At 40.4% G+C, this 26,062-nt stretch overlaps 2 protein-coding genes across 4 annotated transcripts; both read right to left on the reverse strand.

Moving 5' to 3' along the window:
• Positions 1 to 232: 232 nt before the first annotated feature.
• Positions 233 to 11,895, reverse strand: LOC139120417 (failed axon connections homolog). 2 transcript variants are annotated; one of them, XM_070684819.1, is made up of 7 exons: positions 11,140 to 11,893; positions 7,618 to 7,661; positions 7,138 to 7,267; positions 5,745 to 5,941; positions 3,779 to 3,993; positions 3,296 to 3,412; positions 233 to 2,118 (listed from the first exon to the last, which is right to left on the reverse strand). In XM_070684819.1, the coding sequence occupies exons 2-7, from the start codon at positions 7,650 to 7,652 to the stop codon at positions 1,952 to 1,954; spliced, it is 861 nt and encodes a 286-aa protein (XP_070540920.1). In that variant the 5' UTR covers positions 7,653 to 7,661; positions 11,140 to 11,893; the 3' UTR covers positions 233 to 1,951. The 2 variants fall into 2 exon arrangements, with proteins under 2 accessions (XP_070540920.1, XP_070540919.1); XM_070684818.1 differs by lacking the exon at positions 7,618 to 7,661 and having other exon boundaries at positions 11,140 to 11,895.
• A 2,158-nt stretch (positions 11,896 to 14,053) lies between these two features.
• LOC139120418 (failed axon connections homolog) lies at positions 14,054 to 25,923 on the reverse strand. 2 transcript variants are annotated; one of them, XM_070684820.1, is made up of 6 exons: positions 25,727 to 25,923; positions 20,414 to 20,543; positions 18,054 to 18,250; positions 15,568 to 15,782; positions 15,129 to 15,245; positions 14,054 to 14,753 (listed from the first exon to the last, which is right to left on the reverse strand). In XM_070684820.1, the coding sequence occupies exons 1-6, from the start codon at positions 25,813 to 25,815 to the stop codon at positions 14,599 to 14,601; spliced, it is 903 nt and encodes a 300-aa protein (XP_070540921.1). In that variant the 5' UTR covers positions 25,816 to 25,923; the 3' UTR covers positions 14,054 to 14,598. The 2 variants fall into 2 exon arrangements, with proteins under 2 accessions (XP_070540921.1, XP_070540922.1); XM_070684821.1 differs by lacking the exon at positions 25,727 to 25,923 and adding an exon at positions 23,733 to 23,966.
• Between the last annotated feature and the right edge of the window lie 139 nt (positions 25,924 to 26,062).

Consider the following 26,062-nt stretch of genomic DNA (forward strand, 5'->3'; position numbering starts at 1 on the left):
TGACCGTAACAGTACGACAAAAAATTTGCCTATGCGGAGTCGAGTAGAAGGTTAACTTTTATTTTATTATTCAATCCATCAGTCGAAATGGACTTATGAAATAGTTTCGTTAACTCCTGAACTCTTTAAGCGTAGCGCTACGACTGGGAATATAGTGTTTCTTTAGATTTGCTTGCATGTCGTTTAGGAAGTCCCAAGGTCGTCGCATATTACAGCACGAAGATGAGTCGCGTTGGCCTTCGTAAATCGTTTATTCAAATCAGTACAATAATCAGAATCTAAAACAAAAATTAATCTATTCAGAAAAATATAACAAACCGTTTTCAAATGTTTACAGTGTTTATAAGGACAGAAAGCGAAACCACTCTTTACATGTATCACATACTGATAGTATTTTCTTTGTCAGAAACCCATCACATTTATGGCCTAGTTATATCATACGTTGACATACTAGTTACAAAACATGGTCGCCATAGTGAAGCCCTGTTACCATGGTGAAGTCAATCACTAAGCTGTATGTTTCTGAATATTAAAACTGTTTTACTTAGACGCGCCAGGAAGTGATCATCTCAGCTAAGAGTATATCATGAAATAATTAATTCATACCAAAGCAACACATTTCGAATTATCATTACGACTAATAACATTTAATTTGTAATTTTCTATTTTGAAATGTCCACTGCCGCATAATATGTGAGAAAAATTGTTTGGTTTATTACGTAATAGTAAGTTTATTTGTTTTGATGTTGTTGGAATCATGAACAGTCAGCAGAGGTCTATAGATTTGTGGCTTGCAGCCTTATGTTTTAAACATAAATAAGAAAGACTTGGAGTCACGGTAGCGCCTTGAATTCCAGGAAAACAGATCATTGTGTCTTCGCGTCTGTGTTTTCTCTCCTGGAAGTACATATGCCAAAGGGAATTCACTCGTCAAAGCGAAAGCTGGAAAATTGAAGTTGCTTTGTAGCCTATGAAGGTTTGAGACATAGCACGCCGTTTCTCGATATCAGAAGTACGATAGAACGTTTACACGGCAATCATAATGTGCGGCGTCACGAAGCAATGCTTTAGGGCGACCTAGTTTTACGTCTGCGTGCTGCACGAAAACACAGTGTTACATTTATCTTAACACAAACCCCCAGATGAAAAGGATATTTGTCTGTTGTCGGGCAGTAAAGCTGTCTGGAGCACTGAATTTTAAATGAGTTCATTGCCCTGTGACGTATAAAGTTTAAGAGGCTCAAAGTTTAAGAGGCTAACCTCGTTCCCGGACGGGGACTGACAGGAGTCAACAGTAAATCATACTCGATTCGCAGATCGAAGAGGTAGAGATGTGACATCTTCGGCCGCACTACGTAGCTTGCCAAGCTGGTTGACAAATGTAGGTCATGACATCTTGGGAATGAGTAAAGAAGCAGCAGGCACTTTTGATTTAAATTTTGTATGGCTTCCTCAGAGGAGGTACCGGGGCGCCATCATCGGTAAAGTATGGTTTTGCAGGGTACCGTCCTTCATATCAGGTGGAGGGCCTGTGTAACTCCATAGACTGCAGTTCTCTCTCCAACTGTCTATGGCGACACCGACACAGAAGTATATCATTAGCGGTAGACGTAACTATGATACTTTCTGTCGTTCTCAACGCTAAAACAAAGACAACAGATAAACAGCCAAATGGTGATAAACAGGGAGCACATATAAACCCTACTAGTAAACATTTGCATACTCATTTTACACATTCCGGCCCATGTTTTACATTAAACGAGGGTTGGTAGATATCGTGTCGTATTCTCGTGATGTGTCCGCATTTTGACTCGTTGCTGGGCAACTCGTCAAAGTACGAACACATCACTTGAATACGACGCGATATCGACCATACTTCTTGTGATAACTCCTAAAGACTTTACGAAACAGCGAATTCTGTGAATAATTACGGACTCGGAGAAGCAGTGAATCATGGGGAATGTGAGTCTTGGTTCGGTTTGTACACCGTTGGGTCGGATTCGGGGTAGGAGACGAAACTTTTTAGTTCGACGGTTCCTCCCATGGTGCAACGGTCCCAGTCTGGCCAGAATCTATCTCTCATCCTGTGGCAATAATCTTGCAAGTTTTTGCAGTCGCCTGAAACATACAAACAAAAATCAAACAATCAATCAAGAAGTTACCCACACAAAAGTTCAACATTTTCACAGCTACTATTGCACTGTAATATAAAGTGTTGCATTGGATGTACTGTGTAGTCATTGACTTTTCGAAAGCCTTCGACAGAGTAAACCATAGTTATCTGTGGCATAGACTTATTTCGTATGGGTTACACGGTAGAGTTTTAACAGTACTGCATTCAATGTACAATAACTTACAATCATGTGTTTTATGTAGTGGTAGCTTAACAGACTATTTTGATTGTACTGTAGGCACAAGGCAGGGATGCATGCTGAGCCCCTTTTTATTTTCCTTATTTGTGAACGAATTAGCTTCATATATGGATAGAGCTTGTAGCAGTGGTATTTTTGTAAATAAAGACATTGCTAATATAGGAATGTTGATGTAGGCTGATGAAGTGACCGATGTGGCCGATTTACCCGTAAAATTGCAAAGAAAGCTAAACCATCTTGAACGTTTCTGTAAGCATGGTGTATCCGTCAATCTCGAGAAAACCAAAGTCATCGTTTTTAGAAATAGTGGTATTCTGAAGAGTTATGAACGGTGGAGCTATAATGTATTGTTCTGACCTTTGTATCAGCGACACAAAATAGAATTGATACTAGAAAAATTTCGACTGTATTCCACTCACTATAAATTTATTGCTTTGTCATCTTCAAAAACTCATTCTGTTCAGTACAGATTGTCTCTGTATGTGCATAGATCTTTTAAAGTGCCAGAAGAGTTTCTTCATAAGACTGATACACATTAGGAATTGTTGACTTGTGATAATTTTTTTCCCATCTCTCTGTTCAGATGTATATTTTGCGATGGGCTGAGGCCCGAGCATTTGAAATAAAATACCATACCATATAACATGTTGCATTGAAAAACGGGATGGAAAAGTGCGGAAAATATCCAGCTTTCCCGTTTTAGCCAAACAACTTTTTGCATAAATGGAAAGAGAAAAATCTTTATGGAATTCTTGGAAAGGCATGCAAATTGTGCCTATTTAGAAAAGTTATCAAATCTTCTCCTGCTTATCACACCTCCAATGAGTCGAAAGGTCTATTCTGATATGGGTGCTCCAATTTCGGTACCGCCAGGTGACGCTTGACAAAATGTAAATTACATGGAAAAAAATTAAAATTCCAACCTTTGATGAGCTTCTCCTGAGGCGAGTCTTTATGTTGCCAAAGAGCTTGTGCCAGTTGTCCAAATATTGCACAATCTTCCTCACAGGGCTCGTCACCAAATAGGAACATCTTGTTACCTGTGTTGTGAAATCAGTGTTGGAGAAACAGTGTTTTCGGAAATTCAAATTGCAACAGTGCACGCGTGGATAAGATGTAAAATGTACTCTTATGGTTGTATCAAGGTGTTTAACGATAGGAAGTCTTGGAACTCTAAATGTAAATATACGTCCTTTGACGCGACGCTCCTTTTGTCAATCACCCTGCCCAGGCTTCATTAAAGAGAAGATTTGCTAATTTAAATATTACCATGAGTGGCACTGTCAAGGGCGTAAGTTTTAGTTTCCGAATATCAATCAATGACATGAATAAAACTATAATTGTACTCTCCACCGCCCGAACCAGTTACACACTGTATATACACTGGAGGGATTGGAAGCGCTCACCTAGGAAGTCGGAGACCGCCCTCAAGTCCTTCTCTGCGATATGGTATATCTCCTTCTCACTGTGGCGACCGATGCCGTGCCCATGCATGCAATTCTTGACGTACCGTTTGACGAACATGGGGACGATTCGAGTTGTGATGAAACCTCTCGGCAGATTGACTTCAGCCTGTATCTGCTGCGTCCGTGAGTCCACCCATCGGCTGTAAGCGATAGTCCTACAATGGTAGAGTTAGAGAAGATATCAGCAACCTTAATAAGACGACCTGAACAACAGAACGCTTTGTTATGGTTCCTTTTACGGAATGATATGAAGTATTTTTTTTTTAATTTTATTTCTTACTTTTTCACTCACAGCAATTTTTCCAAAAAGTAGCCACGGTTTTTGCAAATTCGCTCATTATCTTTGCATGGAGAATACTTATGAAAAGTCAAGAGATTTAAACTCTAGCAAATGACGCAATAGCGCACGTTTTTTATATCGCTTCTGTGGATAATATGCATGGCGATTCCATTTGTGCTTTTCATCAATTTTGGACACATTCCCTCCAAGAGGAAACTGCGATGATTCACATTGCCACAAATAAAAGCTGCTCCTTTACCGATAATTTGACTAATTTGTCTCAATTATACTTGATGGGTTTCTTTTTTTAACAAACGACGGGGAAGCGGATATTTCTAACAAACTCTCATGCATATAGCAGCGGTTCGTTTTCTGTATGTTTGAGGCAATGAGGTACAATGTCTGATGATATCTTGTCCGTTATCACGACAAAATACACCAATTGGAGGTGACAACCAAGCACGCGTCTGTGAATGATCTTGTTACGGATGCGGAAGAGGTATCTTACGACATTTAGACAGAGTCCTAGGTTGAGTACTGGAATTTAGAGTCCACAGCAAGCTTAAGCACGTCATAGCGATGTGACGAACGTTGTACAAAAGTGACTACGTCTAGGACGTGCTCTCCTCTGAGACTCTCTCACAGCCCCTTCGTTCGCCACGCAGTTATGCGCCCTCAACGGTCTTTCTAACAAGCGACGCTCACTGAGCCAGCTATAGTGTGTTATAGTGTAGCACAGGCGACCCAATAGGTTCTGAGTTTTTCACACTGTTTTCTCTATCATTTTCTCTTCTTTCTTCATGCTCTGACTGATCGGAGTAAATAAAATAAATGGTTATATAACCTAACCTAGCCTCTGTGACTCTTTATTTATTTTACACTCCATTACAAGGACGTAGATCTCTCATACACACATGCTGTAATTAATTAGTCAACACAACTAATTATGCTAATCCGTGGACTTATCAGGGATTTTATGGGTTGGTCAACATCGCGAAAGATATGAATGCCCAAGATCTTCATACTTTCTCCTTTTTCGATGTTGACCAACCTCTGATAAGTCCACAGATTAGCATAATTAGTTGTGTTGACTAATTAATTACAGCATGTGTGTATGAGAGATATACGTCCTTGTAATGGAGTGTAAAATAAATAAAGGCTAGGTTAGGTTATATAACCATTTATTTTATTTATTCCGATCATTCAGAGCATGAAGATAGAAGAGAAAATGACAGAGAAAACAGTGTGAAAAACTCAGAACCTATTGGGTCGCATGTGTGTTATAGTGTAGCGCAGGCGTCGCCAGCTCGCTGAGCTGAGCAAGCTCAGCTCAACTGCTGAGGGCGGTATTATGGTCTGAGGTGAAGCCAGCGAGCCGAGGAGCTGCGAGAGAGTCTGGCTCTCCTCTTACCAGTTGAATGACTCTACAGCAAGGGCCAAATTTTCCTTCTAAAAGAACGTCTCTGAAAACTTGTATGTAACACTTTTGTGGCAGTTTCTACGATCATAATTCAGTCTGTTCGCATTTTGAAAGTAGTTGAAAACTTTGAATCAGTCACTCTAATCTTTACATCAAGTTCTCTGTATTGTATTCTCTGATATCTTCGATAAAAATGTAACATTTACCAGTAAAACTCTTCTTCCATCATCTTCTGAAAGGCCCTGGCTATGGCTCTATCTGATGGACTTAGATGCTTACTGAGATCCACGTTGAACTGATCGTTCAGGAATTCAATGATGAAGCTGGAATCACTCATCGTCAGGCCATTAAATTCGATCCATGGAATTTTCTTTTTCGGTGACAACTTAGCGCTGAAAACGGTCTGAAAGAAATTGCATGAATAGTGAGCCTTTCAGTAAAAAAAAGATCGGTGTCTCTTGTACGGAGATTGTATCAAGTAATTTATACAACGTTTAATGAGCTATCAGTTGTTCAAGATTAGTGGACATAAACCTTTAGACACATATGAATGGGGTTTCCCGAGGGGCGTCCCTAAGTGAACTCTCTATAAATGTACCCCCAACAACTCCCTAGGCTAGTGGTAATACATGCACAACTCTGTCTTTGTCATCTTATCTTGACTTCAGCTTCGATCAAATATCCTACAATTGAATATATTGGCTCGACCTGCTCGTCAGGAGATGGCATTTCCATAAAAAACTCCGAGTATAGTATTTGCTACGCTTTTGAATGGCTTAATATAAAGCAATGTTATCATTCGTATCGGCAGGATCCAGTTACTGTATAGAAATGAATGAATAAATGAATGAATGAATGAACTTTAATGAATGAATGAATGAGGGTATGGCCTACGATCAACGAGTACACAATAGCATGGCCGCAGACAAATCGGATAGGATAATTATAACTACACAGTGAAGTTATCGATAAACGTAACTGTCCATGATACGTACATTGTTTTTTACTTAAAGGGTTTCAAAAAGAAATTACTCTCATTGTTGAGCTAGTTAGACTTAAAACAAGATATGACTTTTGTACATATCTAAATGCAGGTACACCACTGAGTTTTTCGTAATGATAATGGAGGTGATAGCCAGCACAGAGCAACTTATTTCAATTCATCTGCCTGAACTAAAGAAAGGGAAAGGATTTGAATTTAAACTATGATTTTTTGCTTGCTATGAGAACAGCGTAAAGATGATACTTGCCCAGACAGGCTGAGGCCATCCCAGGACATGCTTTTATTGGGATCGCAAACATTTCAACGGAAAACGCTAAAACTAACTATTACTATTGGACTTTGGCGCAGTTTTTCACCAATGCAATAGTCAGAACCTGGGCGGCATGCACGTGATAGACAGCCTTCTCCTCGAAGGGCAAACTCAGACGTCCTGGACAAACAGAGTTGTCCGAACCACAACTTGAACAATGCTGGTATGGCCGGCACGTGGTCCAAAGATAAGAACTCGCGCCAGACATCTAAGAGCGTGGATAGTAAATTTCATAAGAGTCAAAAGTCACAAGGAAAAACGGCCACTCGTATGGTGAACAACTTACCACATACGGAATTTTGGCAAACCGGAGATAAGTCTCCAGTTTGATTGGAAATCCTGACGTACTTGGAACAAATCGCGCCCGTCCGGTGAACCTAAGGATGACGGTGTCTTTCGGATATCCTTTTGTGCTCCTGTTGAGACAGAAAGGGAAACAATGTTTGGCGTCCACCTTTGCAGCTATCGTCACGAGACATATTCTGAGTTTAGCTCAGAAAGAGAAAATAGCCGAGTTTGTGCTTCGGATTTCATCTTGATGTACAAGGACGAAGTTTTATCCAGTTTGGTGATAGTTCGACTTCGGGCCCCAACTTAACGATTAAATGAAAACGGAGAAGAAGACAGCATATACTAAGATAACAGTACTGAGTGATGTGTTCTTTAGTTTACTGGAGATGTACAGTACCCTTTGAAAACTTATTTTATTCTTCGTATATCAATGTAGGATGTTCCAAGGGACAGATAGTCGGACTAATTTTCTTACGTTACTTTTCTGGTCTTCCGCTTGTAGTGGCTCATTTTAAAGGTCTGCGAGTAAGAAACAGTTTTAACAACTTATTAGTCTTTCGAAAATCAAACTTTCCCCCACTGTCTGTTGATGGCCTTTTTATTTTTGGAACATGATGCAAATACGTTTCCGCGTTTTACTTTGTTATCGAAATCATCCAAGCACGATTTTGTTACCAGTAATATACGTTAATACTATTTTACTTTCTGCAAATCAAACCAACTCTAATGTAATACAGCACTAGTAATCGTCATTTTGTAGCGCAAGAAGTTGTTTTAGAAGAATCGAAAAACCTGGAATCGGGGAGAGAGAGAGAGAGAGAGAGAGAGAGAGAGAGAGAGAGAGAGAGAGAGAGAGAGAGAGAGAGAGAGAGAGAGAGAGAGAGAGAGAGAGAGAGAGAGAGAGAGAGAATAAGAAGAAGGGATTCAGTTGATCTCCTACATCGTATTTTTCATGGTGGCCTTGGTATGACCATATGTCTTGACGACGACACTTCGAGGTGATGATCGAATCGTATCGCACACAAACTATGCAGTGTTTGACAGAAATTTTGAAGTTGGTATAAACTTAGCTATTTTCAAAGACAATTGATCGTGATCCTAAAAGAAAGAGAATGTTTTCTACTGCAAGAGCACACTGTCAGATAACTGGAAAAGGGTCTTTACGGAAAACAAGGTGGCAAGTTTGCACACTGAAGCTATCACCTCGAAACTGAACAGCGTCCACACTCAAATTCTCAGACCGATAGAATCCTCTCACCTTTTGAATCAGCAAATACTGCTTTTCACGTCCATTTTTATACAACGAACCATACATTCACAGTCTGACTTGCTGTATTAAAATGGACGGGAAAGGTCACATCGTACCAGCAGCCATATCTTGTGTCATATAAAAGGAACGCTGTATTGTCACCTAAATTTTGCTGGCATTTGCGATGTTGTGAATGATAGAGTAATTTCTGACACATCAGAGTGAGACTTTCATGGTTTCGTGTGCGATCTATTTGTGATGATAAAGAAAGTACTGATATCGCAAACAATGTGATTTTGAAAGAGAACACAGCAACCTATCTGATACTATCTAGAATAGGAACTGTGCTCGTCACTAAAAAAACAATTATGGAGGCAACCAAAACAGCCGTTGTATTGCCGGACAACCAAAAAGGGGACAATAAGGTCACTTTAAATTTGAAATGCTTCGTGCACATTTCATCACCATTTGAACAAATGGAAGGAAGTCATTATCGGAAAGTTACGCTCAACATTTGAAAGGAAGAGGATAAGCAGCTTCAGAGAAGAACATCTTTTGGCAGAAAATGAGAAAATTGACCCCTAAAATGCAAACTTTATGGTCATCTTGACATATAAGAAAGCAGTCGTCCTAAGTTATCTATAGAGAACATGAAAATTATCGGATAAACCTTTTCGGAGAGGCACTCCTTTGCACCAAAAAAAATCAGAAAATTAACCCTGCAAATTTGCATATGCAGATATGATCATAATTTTTACAAAATGACAATTGACTCAATCAATCAAACACTTGACGACACAATTTCAAAGTTATATAGACAGCAGACAGATTTATTGAAGGTAGGGTGATATTTTAAATCACGGGCCACCCCCGATTCTCTCCCCCTACATTACGTAACAACTGCAATATCGACGAAACTCAACACACCTTTGGCACTCATCCCCTCGCGATCGCGTTCAGTTTTTTATTTTTTATTTTATTTGATACACAGATCAACGGGCAAACCCACTAACAGATCTGCGAAACAAAAAAGTCACACAATCACAAGACAAATGTACAAGACAACCATAAAAGTAGCACGATACATTAAATTGAAAAAAAAACATACACGAATCAAAAAGGAGAACTGTTAAAATGACTGGATAAAATAGTTTTAAAACTACACAGCGTAGAAAAAATATCTATATTACATTTAAAAGAGATATCATTAAAAACAGACATGCATCTGGGCACTGTCGAGAATTTTCTGCAATTAACAGAACACAAGTCTGGTTTAAAAAGGGGTTTCCTGCGTAAATTTCTACTGGGGGCATAAAAGCAGATTTGATTTAGAATATCTGGAGCATCATAATGTGAATGAATTATTTTGTACAAAAAGCACATGTCAAGGGTTAGTCTTCTATTGTGTAACTTAGGAATGTTCAGAATTCTGCAATAAAATGGGTAGCTGGATTTACTGCAGTGAACATTGAGTTTGCGACAAATGTATTTCACAAATTTAATTTGTACTCTCTCGATTTTTTCTGACCGGCCCTTCTGGTGGGGTGACCACACAACAGAGCCATACTCTAGAATAGATCTTACATAAACAAAATACAGAGAAATAATTGCTGAAATGTCATGAATGGCTGGCAGAGACGCTTAATAAAACCAAGAGATTTGAAGGCTCTAGAAACAATGTTATTGATGTGAAAAGAATAATTAAGGGTGGAAGTAAGGTAAATGCCCAAATCCTTGACAACAGAGACCCGTTGAAGAGGGGTACCATTGATGGAGTAATCAAGAGAGGAAATGATTCTTTTCTTAAGTGTAAAACTGATAAATTTACATTTACTGATATTAGGTGACAGTTTCCAGTTGTTACACCATTGTGCAAATTTGTCAAGATCTTGCTGTAACATGACACAGTCAGCGAGGGATGTGATGGTGCGATAGATCTTGGCATCGTCGGCATACAAGCTGAGCTTTGCAGAAATATCTAACAGTGAAATATCGTTAATAAACATAACAAAAAGTAGTGGCCCCAAGAGTGTCACACTTCATATACTTATACTCTCAATTGGCAACTCACAGCCTCTTCATGCAGGCACGGGGCCAGAAAAGGCTGTGTAGCTGCAGTAAGGTATAAATCGGTCTTGCTTCCCTCAACTTGATCAAAGGCTGCAGCTGCAGCTAATTCGCCAGATAAGCCAAGGCCCCAGTCCTACAATTATTGCAGCTACCGGTATCGGATACTTTTCGATAGTATACAACGTCTTCTCTATACTCTCACTCTGATAAACGAATTACGTTCCACTCCATTCATTCATTAATGATGGATCAGCCAGAGGTGACAGCTTTAGATCAGTTTATGTCTATGGTTGATTATAGTAATACCTTCCACAATTTTATCTTTGGCCTGAATGTATTTGGAGTCCTCTATTGCTTTAACTGCGCTTTCCATGTGGTCAATTACTTGCTCGTAATGCTTGTACTGCAATGGCTTTTCCACTCACTTCATCGCCCTCATCGCTTCTATCTGATTTCACGAGTTGGCCGCTTGTGCTGTGCAATTATTTTGTTCACTTCGAGTCCTTGGGAAGAGCTGCGATTGTTCGCCGTGCTTGATTGCGATGTCGATGGCGTCCATGTATTGCCACATGTTGTATTAATTTTATCAATGCCAAGTATCAAATTCATGACGCGAAGACGTTATTTTGTCTCTGTAGTATCGAACCGAGAGAAATTATATATATTAGCGCTTCTTACCTTTTTGGAAATAATAATTTACGAAGTCCAAGGAACGATACTGTTGCGGCGGCTATCGCCCCTACCGTCCACAACACACTCATGATCATCTTTTGGTGGTTGAACCAATTGTGCGGAACACCAATTCAGTCTCGCGGTCTCGAATGCCAGGAGACTTCTAACCGGCGCGCTGCGTTGAGTGGCGACGAAGTGGCGAACTGCGAGCAACTGCACTGCAGTTAACCTGCTGCCGCTCGTGGCGCACATCAAGCGCCGCCAACGTAGGACTTCGAGGTCCATGTTCACCATCTGTTGTACACGCTATACAGATCAACCTACACATCATTCTTTGTCGAAACTGCCTCGTTCGCATGTGAAATGTCCATCCACATAGAGTTCACGGGTCAAAGTCACCGACTTAATCACTAAATTTGTGAAAACTTGCTAAGTGCTTGCTTGTGGCTCTAGCGCCGGGCTTTAGCTACCACTAAATGCTATCATTATCATATTAGAGGAAATCACCAGGGCATTGTACAACTGTACGTTCTAAAAATGCAACCGTATAAAAGGCAAAGAGGAGGGTAAAAGTAGTGATTGCAGGGTTCATGAAACTTAAGTAACAGATTTTATTACTTTTTACTGAAGTAATTTGTAAATTTGTGTTATTATCATGCATATTGTAATCCTCAGACAGAACTGAAGATTGCAGGATGCAATGAAATACAGATGACATCTATTACTTCAAGACTAAAGTGCAAATTATAATATTAGTGTATACTTGAAGTAATCTGTCATATATATATATATATATATATATATATATATATATATATATATATATATATATATATGACAGATTACTTCTTCTATATATCAAGTAATATATATATTTGATATATATAATCAAGTAATATATATATATATATATATATATATATATATATATATATATATATATATATATATATATATATATATATATATATATATATATATATATATATATATATGGTAAAGGGATAGCAACTCCACACATCGTTCATATTTGGGTGGTTTGCGTTTTGTGTATAATATTGTGTATAATATCAGTGTATATCATGTTTGGCTGTTTTATGTAAAATGTTGCTTGGCCATGGCGAGACGTACCCGCGATCTACGTGTCTTCTGTTAATCCGCACTGGGGCGGAGAAACTACTGTTACACTACGATCCTTTGGCGCCACGTTTCGAAAACACAGTTTTCTTTATCAGTCGCTTAAAATTCATTTTTGATTGGTGAGACGTGTTGAATGGCTGATTGTTTTTATTTGGTAATATGTTGTTCCACTTACGTTTGTTGTTCAAGTAGGGAAGCTACAACCCTTTTCAGAATTAGAGCGCGAAGCCACTGCAGTGAACTGCAATAAAACTGCTTACACTAATTAGTTTCAGCTGTAGCCGTGGCCACTTTGGTGTTGAACAAGGCTACTTGATAAAGACCAAAAAGTCTGCTTGTACAAAGGCAAAACTAGCTCTGTCTGAGGCTCGAGTTGTAAATGAGAGTTTACGATTGGCACCCTGTGTTCAAGATTAAGATACAATGTAACATTACCATGCACTGGTCCATGTACAAATCTTTTTTATTTCAACTTCCCCAGACAAACTGTCTGCATGGGAAATACAATGTTGTCGACTTTGCCAGCTGGCTACAGCTGAAACTAATTAGTGTGAGCAGTTTTATTGCAGTTCACTGCAGTGGCTTCGCGCTCTAATTCTGAAAAGGGTTGTAAAATGTCTACTGTTTTATCTTGTTGAGTTTGTGTTGGTTCGTGTGAACCTAAGTTTGAGCTATTGTAGTTTTTGTGAAGTCTGGCGCTTATAAGTGTGTCGCCTATATTGCTGTTCCTTCTATATACGATTATTGGCTGGTTTTGGAACAGTTTTTTTAGTGTTTCGTCTTTTTCAAGTTCACTCCAGTTTTCTGTTAGGGCTTGCTTGATTTTTGTCGTTTCGATGTACGGGCTATATGTTGTTATGGAGACTACTGTATTGTTGGTGGCGTTCTGTCTTTCTTTTTGTTGTAGGCACAGTTCAAGCAGTCTTTTTCTGCTTTTATGATCTGTCTCTCTCATAATGCGTTCTCTTTCATTTTTTATATTGTCGGTCTTGTAATTTTTCACTAAATTGTGTGACTTTCTGTGTGAAATCGGTTTCGTTGTTACATGTCCTGATGTATCGTAATGTTTCACCTTTGATCAGACCTTTGAATGTTGCTGCCGGATGGCATGAGTTTCTTTGTAAGAACTGGAATGTATCTGTTGGCTTTGTGTGTGTCTTGATGTCAAGAACATTCTCTTCGTTGTATCGATGACCTTTGTAGATAGTCAGGTCTAAATATGTGATTTCTTGAGAGCTTTCAAACGAATATTTGAAAGTAGGATGCATTTTGTTGATGTTTGATATGAATTCAATGAGTTCGTGTTGTGTTCCGATGAAAATCAGAAAAACATCGTCCCTGAACCTCAGCCAGGTCGGTATTTGTTGTTTGTGTTTCTGTATTATTCTCATTTCTGTCTCGTGAAATGTAATATCTGCTATTTCTTGCGAAGAAGGCGACCCCATCGAGCATCCACATATTTGCCGGTAGAATTCATTGTTGAATTCAAATGTGATGTATTTTACGATTATCTCTAGCAGAGCTATCATGTATTTCGTTGGTGGTTGCTTGATTGTGTAATTGTTTGATGATCTTTCCTGCCGCTGATTCAATTGCCTCATTATGTGGTGTATTCGTGTACATCATTGGAAATTACATCCAGTTGGCTGGAACTTAGCTATGGAAGATACACACTTAATTTTTTAAGTCAGTCTCTTCAAGACCTCCAGGATATTTGCTAAAAGTTACATTTTCTCTTTAGGCAAGCCAGTAGCGAAACCTAACGAGCAGACGATGTAAATACCTTTGTAAAGATTTATTCGTACTGCAACAAATTTGCACATTCATTACAATGAACGAGTTACGACGCTGTACTCACTTCAAGTTTTCCCTAATCGGGGGGGGGGGGGCGCGTCTAAGAACATGTATAATTCTTTAAGACGAACTAACTGCTGTGGCTACTGTATCAGCATTTCATGCACAGATGACGTAATGTTACTCGTTCTGCAGAGCGGCCACTAGATTGAGCATTGTCTTGAAAGCTGACGCGAGTTGATTCGGCGTCCCGAGTTTTAGAGGGCCATATAACTTTCGTGAAGATCTAAGGTCATATTTCACAACACGGAAAAAACCCACTCATTTTACACTTTCAGGCCCTATGTTTTACATTACACGAAGTTTGGTAGATATAGTGTCCGCATTTTGACTCGTTGCTGCGGACGTGGACACATCACTTGAGTAAGACGCGATATTGACCAAACCTCTTGTGATAACCCCTTAAACTTTACAAAACAGCGAATGCTGTGAGCACAGTAATTATTGCGAAGCAGAGAATCACGGGAAATGTCAGTCGTGGTTCGGTTTGTACACCGTTGGGTCCGATTCGGGGTAATAGACGAAACCCCTTAGTTCAACGGTTCCTCCCATGGTGCAACGGTCCCAGTCTGGCCAGAATCTATCTCTCATCCTGTGACAATAGTCTTGCAAGTTTTTGCAGTCGCCTGATACAAACAAACAAACAAACAAACAAATCAGTCAATCGATAAGCTACCCGTATAAAATGTTAACAGTTCAACAGCCACTATTGCACTGTCATATCTTTCAATCCAGTTTCTAAAAACCGAGATGGAAAAGTGCAGAAAATATTCAGCTTTCCCGTTTTAGCCAATTAACTATTTGCGTAAATGGAAAGGCAAAATCATTGTGGAATTCTTGGAAAGGCGTGCATATTGTGCCTATTCAGAAAAGTTCTCAAGTCTTCTCCTATTATCCCACCTCCAATGATCCGAACGGTCCACTCCGATATGGGTGATGCAATTTCAGTACGCAAGAAGGCGATCGACAAAACGTAAATTCCACGAAAAAAAAATTCCAACCTTTGATGAGTTTCTCCTGAGGCGAGTCTTTAAGTTGCCAAAGAGCTTGTGCCAGTTGTCCAAATATAGCACAATCTTCCTCACAGGGCTCGTCACCAAATAGGAACAGCTTGTTACCTGTGTTGTAAAATCAGTGTTGGAGAAATACAGTTTTAAGAAATCCAAATCGCAGCAGTACATACGTGGATAAGATTAAGATATACTGTTATATCCATATGTTTAAAGATAGGAAATCCCTTGACGCGACGCCCCTTTTGACAATCACCCTACCCGGACTTCATTAAAGTGAAGATTTGCAAATATACCATGAGTAGCACTGTCCAGGACCTAATTTCTATTTTCCGAATATCAATCAATGCCATGAATAGAACTAAAATTGTACTCTCCACCGCCCGAACCAGTTACACACTGTGCATACACGAGTATTGGATATGCTCACCCAGGAAGTCGGAGACCGCCCTCAAGTCCTTCTCTGCGATATGGTATATCTCCTTCTCACTGTGACGACCGATGCCGTGCCCATGCATGCTTTTCTTGACGTTCCGTTTGACCAACATGGGAACGATTCGAGTTGTGATGAAACCTCTCGGCAGATTGACTTCAGCCTGTATCTGCTGTGTCCGTGAGTCCACCCACCGGCTGTAAGCGATAGTCCTACAATGGTAGAGTGAGAGAAGATATCAGCAACCTTAATAAGAGCGACCTGAACAACAGAACGCTTTGTTGTGGCTCCTTGTACGGGATGTTATGATGTTATTTTTGTTTATTTCTTACTTTTTCACTCATAGCGATTTTTCCAAAATGTAGCCACGGTTTTTGAAAATTCACTCATTATCTTGGCATGGAGAATGCTTGAAAAGTCAACAGATTTAAACTCTGGCAAATGACGCAATAGCGCACGTTTTATACCGCCTCTGTGGATGAAGAGCATGGCGATTTCGTTTGTGCTTTTCATCAATTTTGGTCACATTTCCTCTGAGGCTCCAAGAGGTGACTGCGATGATTCACATTTTGGACTAATTTGTCTCAATTACACGAGATGGTTTTTTACAAACGACGGGGAGTGGATATTTTCTAATAAACTCTAATACATATAGTAGCGGTTTGTGTCTGTATTTTGATGCAATGAGGTACAATTGCAATGTCTGATGTCTTGTCCGTTATCGCGACAAAATACACCATTCGAGGTGACAACCACGCACGCGTCTGTGAATGATCTTGTGACAGAATACGATGCCGAAGAGGTATCTTACGACATTTAGACAGACTAGGTTGAGTACGGGAATGGAGAGTCCACAGCAAGCTTCAAGCCCGGCTCGAAATGGACCGGGATCAGGGTTCATGCCAAGTTTGGGTGGCCGTTTTGGGGCATGGCTCTGCATAGTGAGTCTGTTCACAGGCGTTTGGCACATTGCTGGGATAATAATCGTATTTAATATGTAGAATGTCTATATACGACTTGATTATTCAGTAAAAGAATCACCGTACATGAGATATTAGTGTAGGCCTATAGACCCACATGTCGACTGGCATACCGAGTGGCTATGGCTGCCTGGCTCGGGCCAGGCGAACGCACTGCATAATCATCAATGTGCAGAATGTCTACATGACTTGATTATTTAATAAAGAATAACGGTACGTGATATTACTGTACATGTCGGCTAGCTTAACCGAGCGGCTGTAGCTGCAGGGCTTTGGCCCGGCTTGGGCCGTTGTCCACTGCTGCACAGACATAAACTCAAGGCGTGAAAGCTTTTCACCGCCCGATTTCATAAATCAGCGAAATTCAGGATCTCTGAGCGTTTTCGGTGATAAAAACTGGTCATCGGTCAGGTGGTTGCATAAACAATCGATCGACTGGCCCTTTGCTAAAATCATACCTTACCCTATGCTACTGGCAAGAAATCGTCCTGAAATCGGCTGGGCACACCAACCCAGCGCCGGCCATTTTGAATAAGCTTCCTGCAACGTACGCGTCCAATGAGAGAAGGGCAATTGAAAGACAATACGTCATCTGCCAAGGGTTGTATGCACAGGCGCATACATTGCATGCAACTCATTCAAAATGGCCGGCGCTGGGTTGGTGTGCCCAGCCGATTTTAGGACGATTTCTCGCCAGTAGCATTGGGTAAGGTATGATTTTAGGCAAAAGGGCCAGTCGATCGATTGTTTATGCAACCACCTGACCGATGACCAGTTTTTATCACCGAAAACGCTCAGAGATCCTGAATTTCGCTGATTTATGAAATCGGGCGGTGAAAAGCTTTCACGCCTTGAGTTATGTCTGTGCAGCAGTGGACAACGGGCCAAAGCCCTGCAGCTACAGCCGCTCGGTTAAGCTAGCCGACATGTACAGTAATATCACGTACCGTTATTCTTTATTAAATAATCAAGTCATGTAGACATTCTACACATTGATGATTATGCAGTGCGTTCGCCTGGCCCGAGCCAGGCAGCCATAGCCACTCGGTATAATGCCTGTCAACATGTAGGCCTATAGGTCTACACTGATATCTCACGTACGGTGATTTTTTTACTAAATATAAATCAACTCTACATATTAAATACGATTATTATCCCAGCAATGTGCCAAGCGCCTGTGAGTCTGTTGGTAATTTAGAGTCTGCAGCAAGCATACGTCATAGCGGTGTGACGAACGTTGAACAAAAGTGACAACGTCCAGGACGTGCTCTCCTCTAGTAATAACCAGTAGAATGACTCTACAGCCAGGGCCAAATTTCCCTTCTAAAAGAACGTCTCTGAAAACTTGTATGTAACACTTTTGTGGCAGTTTCTACGATCATAATTTAGTCTGTTCGCATTTTGAAAGTAGTTGAAAACTTTGAATCAGTCACTCTAATCTTTACATCAAGTTCTCTGTATTGTATTCTCTGATATCTTCTATAAAAAAAATTTAGCATTTACCAGTAAAAATCTTCTTCCATCATCTTCTGAAAGGCCCTGGCTATGGCTCTATCTGATGGACTTAGATGCTTACTGAGATCCACGTTGAACTGATCGTTCAGGAATTCAATGATGAAGTTGGAATCACTCATCGTCACTCCATTAAATTCGATCCACGGAATTTTGTTTTTCGGTGACATTTTGGTGCTGAAAACGGACTGAAAGAAATTGCATGAAAAGTGAGGCTTTCAGTTCAAAAAAACAAGATCGGTGTCTCTTGTACTGAAATTTTATCTTGTACTTTATTCAACGTTTAATGAGCTATCAATTGTTCAAGATTAGTGGACATAAACCTTTAGACACATATGTATGGGGTTTCCCGAGGGGCGTCTCTAAATGAACTCTCTATAAATGTACCCCAACAACTCCCTAGGCTAGTGGTAATACATGCACAACTCTGTCTTTGTCATCTTATCTTGACTTCAGCTTCGATCAAATATCCTACAATTGAATATATTGACTTCAGCTTCGATCAAATATCCTACAATTGAATATATTGGCTCGACCTGCTCGTCAGGTGATCACATTTCCATAAAAAAGCTCCGAGTATAGTACTTGCTTCGCTTTTGAATGGCTTAATATAAAGCAATGTTATTGTTATCATTCGTATCGGCAGGATCCAGTATAGGAATTAGTGAATGAATGAATGAATGAATGAATGAATGAATGAATGTGTGTATGGCCGTTTTCAACGAGTACACAAATAGCATGGCCGCGGAGGGGTCCAGACACTTCGCACCAAAACCAGTTCGCCCCACACAACTTCGTCCCAAAACCATTTCGCACCAAAACCACCTCGTCCCAAGTACTACCTCGTCCAACGCCACTTCGCCCCAAGAACCACCTCGTACAAAAACCACTTCGCCCAAAGTATAGTACCGTCAACTCGTCCTAAAGCAGGCTAAAACGTCGATGCCACGAATCATAACGTTGTTTTTACCTACAACTTGGCTACCACGAACCATTTATTCTTCCATGAAACCATACGGTATATTAGAAAAAAAAGAAACACGCAAACTACTAAATTGTACATTTCAGCACAGGCGCTCCTTAGCTGGGTAGTCTGCTAAGTAGATCGATTTTAAGATCGATCTATTGATCCCGTAGTCGATATGCCCGCCACTGCAACCTAAATACTCACAACCAGAGTATTTAGGTTGCAGTGGCGGGCATATCGACTACGGGATCAATAGATCGATCTTAAAATCGATCTACTTAGCAGACTACCCAGCTAAGGAGCGCCTGTGCATTTCAGGTACCGTGCGCGGTATTGCACGATGCGATGTCATTTTCTCGAAATGTGTGCAATTTCAAGATTTCAGTCCTGGGATGATAGAAAGGTGATTATAACTTCACTGGCAGTGGTTGGTTATTTTCAGCTTTTAACGGTTAGCGATAAATTGGGGAGTGAAGTGGCATTGTTTTTTGGGCGCAATGGTTTTGGGCGACGTGATTTTTGGGGCGAAGAGGTTTTAGTACGAGGTTGTTTTGGTGCGAAGTGGTTTTGGTGCGAAATGGTATGGGACGAGATGGTATGGTGCGAAGTGGTTTTGGTGCGAAGTGTCTGGGAACCGCCGCGGACAAATTGGATCGGATATTAATTATAAGCACACAGTGAAGTTATCTATAAACGTAACTGTCCATGTTTTTTGCTCAAAGGGTTACAAAAAGAAATTACTCTCATTGTTGAACTAGGTAGACTTAAAACAAGATGTGACTTTTGTACATATTTAACCCTTTCAGGCCTGACTTTCTGGTAACTTACCAGAGCTACCCCTATATAGGTGTTTAGGCCTAAAGGGTTAAATGCAGGAACACCACTGTGTTTTTCGTAATGATGATGGAGGTTATAGCCAGCACAGTACAGAGCAACTAATTTCAATTCATGAACTAAAGAAAGAGAAAGGATTTGAATTTATACTATGATTTTTGTTTGCTTGCTATGAGAACAGCGTAAAGATGACACTTGCCCAGACAGGCTGAGGCCATCCCACGACATGCTTTTATTGGGATCGTAAACATTTCAACGGAAAACTCTATTACTAACAGAGTTTTTGTCTTTGGCGCAGTTTTTCAACAATGCAAAACCCAGAACCTGAGCGGTATGCACGTGACTGACAGCCTTGGCTGCGAAGGGCAAACTCAGACGTCCTAGACAAACAGAGATGTCCGAATCACGACTTGAACAATGATGGCACGGCAGGTACGTGGCGCAGAGACAAGAACTCGGGCCAGATCATCTAAGAGCGTGAAGGAGAGAAAATTTCGTAAGAGTCAAAATTCACAATGGAAAACGGTCACTGGTACGGTGAACAACTTACCACATACGGAATTTTGGCAAACCGGAGATAAGTCTCCAGTTTGATTGGGAATGGTGACATACTCGGAACAAATCGCGCCCGTCCGGTGTGCCGAAGGATGACGGTGTCTTTCGGATATCCTTTTGTGCTCCTGTTGAGACAGAAAGTGAAAAAATGTTAGGCGTCCACCTTTGCAGCTACAATCGTCACGAGACGTATTCGGAGTTTAGCTTAGAAAGAGCAAATAGCCGAGTTTGTGCTTCGGATTTCATCTTGATGTACAAGGACGAAGTCTTATCCTGTTTGGTGATAGTTCGACTTCGGGCCCCAACTACAGGATTAAATAAAAACGGAAAACAAGACGGTTTATACGCATCTTCCCTTTATTAATTTGCGCCTTCACGACTGAAGAAAGGTTTATCTAGCACGATAGCTGATGAAAACGAGGGCATGCAGCCAGGCTATGAATTGTGTTCCAGGCACATTATCATGAATTTCTGTACACTAAACTTAATTTAACACAGCCACTGCGATGCAACTAGTCCTGCCACTAAGCAGATTCAATCTAAATTTCTCTCCCCCGTTCTTTCCCATCCTTTATGTCAATCAGTGTAAATTTCAATATCATTATCGATATAATGTCAACGAATATTGTATTTGTTGAACGCTGAGGACAAGAACTAATATCAAATGTAGTCTTGTGTTGGTGGCGCAACATTCATAGATGAATACAAGTTGGTATGCCTCGAGTCGACTGGGCAAATTTGCCAAGCTGATGAAAGGTCACATCAACATCGTTGAATCTAGGGGTTGTAGTGAAATCGAGGGCCGTACTTCTTTTGAAAAGTTGAGTTCGAGGGTCGTTTCTGGGTCGCCACGGTGCTACAGAGGCAGTGACAGAAACAACAGATGAGTCAGCGTTCTGAAACACATATGTCATGTCACTCCAGAACAAACAATACCACCGACCCTGCACCTTCACCGACACAGTGTGAAGCTGAATGTGGGAAAATTAGAAACACACCACTCATTGGAACATTTGTAGAAGATGTGCCATGCCAAACACAAGTAAAAAGAGTAGTCGTAACCTTATTGTGTTTGTCGTATTACATCAACCACATTGTTCCAAATAGAGGCCGCATTACTATTTTTTATGTTCAGCTTGACAATCGTGCGGGCCCGGTTCGGTGATATTGTTTGTTTGGAATGGAGTGACAGCAGCCGATTTATCTGATCAAGCATGCGTCACCACACTATTTCACCGGCTACGGTCATTCTTCTCTGGAATGTCTCGTGTACAAGTATTGACAGTATACACGAGTATCAAAGAAGTTATCATAACTTCGGGAAAATAACTGTATTTTGCAAAACAAAGGGAAATGAATAGTATTCCAACTTGAAACAGCTAATCTTAGTATAAATCTTTCGAGAAGTAAAGCTCCTGCCAGTAGACGTATTCCCCTGCACAGTAAGTTATCGGTAACGGTATCCAACTACAACACAGTACGAATATGTTACGACGAGATACGAATCAATTCATATGTTGACAAACTAGAAAACTTACAAGACTAGAAAAACACCCGATCATCTTTTTCAGTTTAGCGCATGTAATTTTTGCCGAGTCATTCATATTTGAAGTTTGATTAAAAGAGAAATCTAATCGAAGATAACAGTAGAGATGTGTTCTTTAGTTTACTGGAGATGTACAGTACTCCTTTTGGAAACTTATTTTAATCTTCGTAAACCAATGTAGAATAATGCTCCACGAGAGAGATATTCGGACTAATTTTTTTTACAAAACTTTTCTGGTCTTCCGCTTGCGGTAGCTCATTTTAAAGATCTTCGAGAAAGAACAGTTTCAACGACTTATTAGTCTTTCGAAAATCAAACTTTCCCCCATAGAGTTAACACAGGGACGGCGGCCATTTTGAATTTCAAATATCGGTAAATATCAGTAAATTTGTTTCAGCTGTCCCCTGATTTTTTTTATTCTTGATTTGGTGAGAGTATGGTTGGAAGCTTCCTTTAGGAAAGATTACAAAAAATATATAGTGTTTCACTTTCGAGGCGCGTACTAGCTTAAAGGTTTGACTGCGAGAACTCCAGAAACCATAAATGTGCAAAACCTGAAATAGACTGAGTGAGCGCATAGATTAGTTTTCAACCGGAAAAGGTGGCATATTTCTATACTGAAGCAGATGTATGGCGATACTACATGGTCCCACCCTATCTCACATCGCGTATAGTGGTGCAACCGAATGCCCATAATGTCCTTGATTCAGAATATAAAATGCAAAAATGAAACGGTAATTCGTAGAAAAACGCTTTTGAACTATTTTCGCGATAATCTCATCGACATACCTGAAAGCTATTTTATCTATTATAACACTGGGAAGAACTTGGCAGGATTTTATTAAGGGTAATTGTTTTTGAAATGCTGTCTGTTGATGGCTATTTTTATTTTTTGGAACACGTTGCAAATACGTCTCCGCGTTTTACTTTGTTATCGAATCATCCCAGCACGATTTTGTTCACTTGTAATTTATGTTAATACCATTTTACTTTCTGCAAATCAAACCAAATCTAATGTCATACAGCACTGGTAATCGTCGTTTGGTAGGGCAAGAAGTTGTGTGTGTGTGTGAGAGGAGAGAGAGAGAGAGAGAGAGAGAGAGAGAGAGAGAGAGGAGAGAGAGAGAGAGAGAGAGAGAGAGAGAGAGAGAGAGAGAGAGAGTATTTTTCATGGTGGTATTGATATGACCATATGTCTTGACGATGACACTTCGAGGTGATGGTCGAATCGTATCGCACACAAACTGTGCAGTGTTACACAGAAATTTTGAAGTTAGTATAAACTTAGCTATTTTCAAAGACAAGTGATCGTGATCCTGTGGAAAGAGAATATTTTCTCCTGCAAGAGTACACTTTCTGGGGCTCTCGCACGACTACGTACCCTAGAGTGCGTTTACGGAGGTCGTGACCTAATTATCGATTGTCCGGGACACCGGCATTATAAAACAATTCTACCTGGCTGAAACACCAACGCTGGTTTTCCGCGTGTGTTAAAGTTCGACTCGCTGACAATCAATCTCGACAACGGCTAGTAAAGCACTTAATTATTGTCTTACTGAGCGTACCCCTGTAATATTTGACTGTTGCGAGAGCAAAATTCTGAAATCAATGGCGACCCCGTATTGAATTATTAAATCGTCATGTACGGATAGTGTGGCTTTTGTACAGATCGATCGGAATAAGCCATCATACAAACACATTGCAGACATTACAAACACGACATCGTTTCAATTGAAGTGTCTTTGCAGTTGGACTTGATCAGACTTACATAATTTCTATGATTCCAGATGGTGGTGACAGTCACACCTTTCAGGCTGGTCCCATTTAATAAGTCACAGCAAACTCCAAGATACCTCTTATTAGCAGCTTGGCGCGACGATATTGACGTTTGCGAATCTCAGGGCTTTGAAATCCTCAACCCGATGCTGAGGTGAGGTCTATTTTAATAGACAGGTCCAAAGGTCGAGTGTGGCACTAAGTTGGCCAGTACAATGTCAACAATAGTGTACCTATTCTTGTCAACAAGGAGCATTTCTTTGTCTGTCTTGACTGGTACGTTTCGCCTAGTGTCGTTACCGATCCCATGATGCTTTTCGCGCAAACGTCAGGTGAGTAAGATAGGCCTGGATGAGTAACAACGCACGCAATGCTACACTAGCCGATACATGCGATTAATACACAAGGTAGCAAACTTTTATGGCAGCATGAACTGTTTTGCCGGACAATGTAATACAATATTTATGCAACAAAATACATCATGTTTTGTTCCAAGTGCGTTTGCAGGGTTGAATTTCAAAGCAATGTATTGTGAGATAACCGGGAAAGGTCTGGGGTATCTTCCGCTCGCACTGGTCCGTTACATCCAGCTACCCTGACAAGAGACCTCGGCAAGCGAAGATGGGTCTGGGCATACGGAAAACAAGGTGACGAGTTAGCACACCATGCAACTGAAGAGCGCCTCCACTCAAATTCTGTGACCGAGAGACTCTCAGCTTTGAATCAGTCGAGAAGTCTTTGAATCAAGCAAATTCTGCTTCTCACGTCCATTGTCATACACCGAACCATAGGCCTACATGCTCCGTATGGCTTGTTGTATTAAAATGGACGTGAAAGGTCACATCGTACCAGCAGCTATACCTTGTGTCATATGAAAGGAACGCTGTTTTATGACCTAAATTTGCTGGCACTTGAAATGTTGTGAATGCTAGGTAATTTCTGACAAATCAGAGTAAGACTTTCATGGTTCCCTGTGCGATCTATTTGTGATGAAAAAGAAAGTACTGATCGTAAAAATGTGACTTTGAAAGAGAACACAGCAACCTATCTGATACTATCTGGAACTAGAACAGTGCACGTCACTAAAAAAACAATTATGGAGGCAACTACTGCGAAACAGTCGTTGTATTGACCGGACGACCAAAAGACAGACAATTAGGTCATTTTAAAATTGAAATACTATGTGCACATTTCATCACCATTTGAACTAATGGAAGAAAGTCATTATCGGAAAGTTACAAACAACATTTTAAAGCGAGAGGATAAGCAGCTTCAGAGAAATACATCTTTTGACACAAAATGAGAAAATTGACCCAAAATTGCCATTTTTATACTCTATTGACAAATCAGAAAGCAGTCGTCCTAACTAATCTATAGAAAACATGAAATTTATCGGATAAGTGTTTTTCAGAAGAAGTACTTTGCAACAAACAATCAGAAAATTAACCCTACAAATTTGCATATGCAGACATGATCATAATTTTTACAAATGACAATGGAGTCAACCAATTAAACACATAAGCTTATAGACCCAATTTCAAAGCTATATGGACAGCAGACGGACGGATTGTAGGGAGGGTATTATTTTAAATGACGGGCCACCCCTAATTCCCCCTGTCCCCCTCGCATTACGTAATGACTGAAAGCTCCCTTAACCCGGAAATGCCGTACGGAACTCAACAAACCTTCGTCGCTCATCCGTTCGTGTTCAGTGCCATACCTATGTACGGTGTGTATTCTCTAACAATTGACATCTCGAAACTCTTCATGCACTTAGTGAAGACCAGGCAAGTTCAGGCAAGACACTGCAGTGAGTTTTAACAGGTCTTGCTTTGATTTCCTCAAAATCAACTACTTATACCTGTATCGGTAGCTGGCAGCAGAGCTAACTCGTCAGATAAATGAGCGCACGGCCCCATGGCCCCAGTCGTACAATTGCAGCTACCGATCGCGATATACTCATACAAACCTACAAACGCTTCTTACCTTTTGGGAAATAGAAATTTATATAGTCCCAGGAACGAAACTGTTGCGGCTGCTATCGCCCCTACCGTCCACAACACACTTATGGTCATGTTTTTTGTTCACCGTTTTAGTCGGTGAACCTGATGTGTGACACCAGTCTCGCGATCTCGCACGCCTGGAGACCTGGAGACCTATGCGTTGATCTGGCCTGGTTCCCTATCCCATTTCTACCGCTGGCTGCGCTGCTCACGAAAATATGGTCAGCTAATAATTTCGGTCAGAATTTCTGAATTTTGTCTGCATATTATTATTAATGAGCATAGTCACCTGATAAGATCATGTGATCAGCACATCGTA

This window comes from Ptychodera flava, chromosome 20, assembly GCF_041260155.1.
Source record: "Ptychodera flava strain L36383 chromosome 20, AS_Pfla_20210202, whole genome shotgun sequence".
Lineage (NCBI taxonomy): Eukaryota > Metazoa > Hemichordata > Enteropneusta > Ptychoderidae > Ptychodera > Ptychodera flava.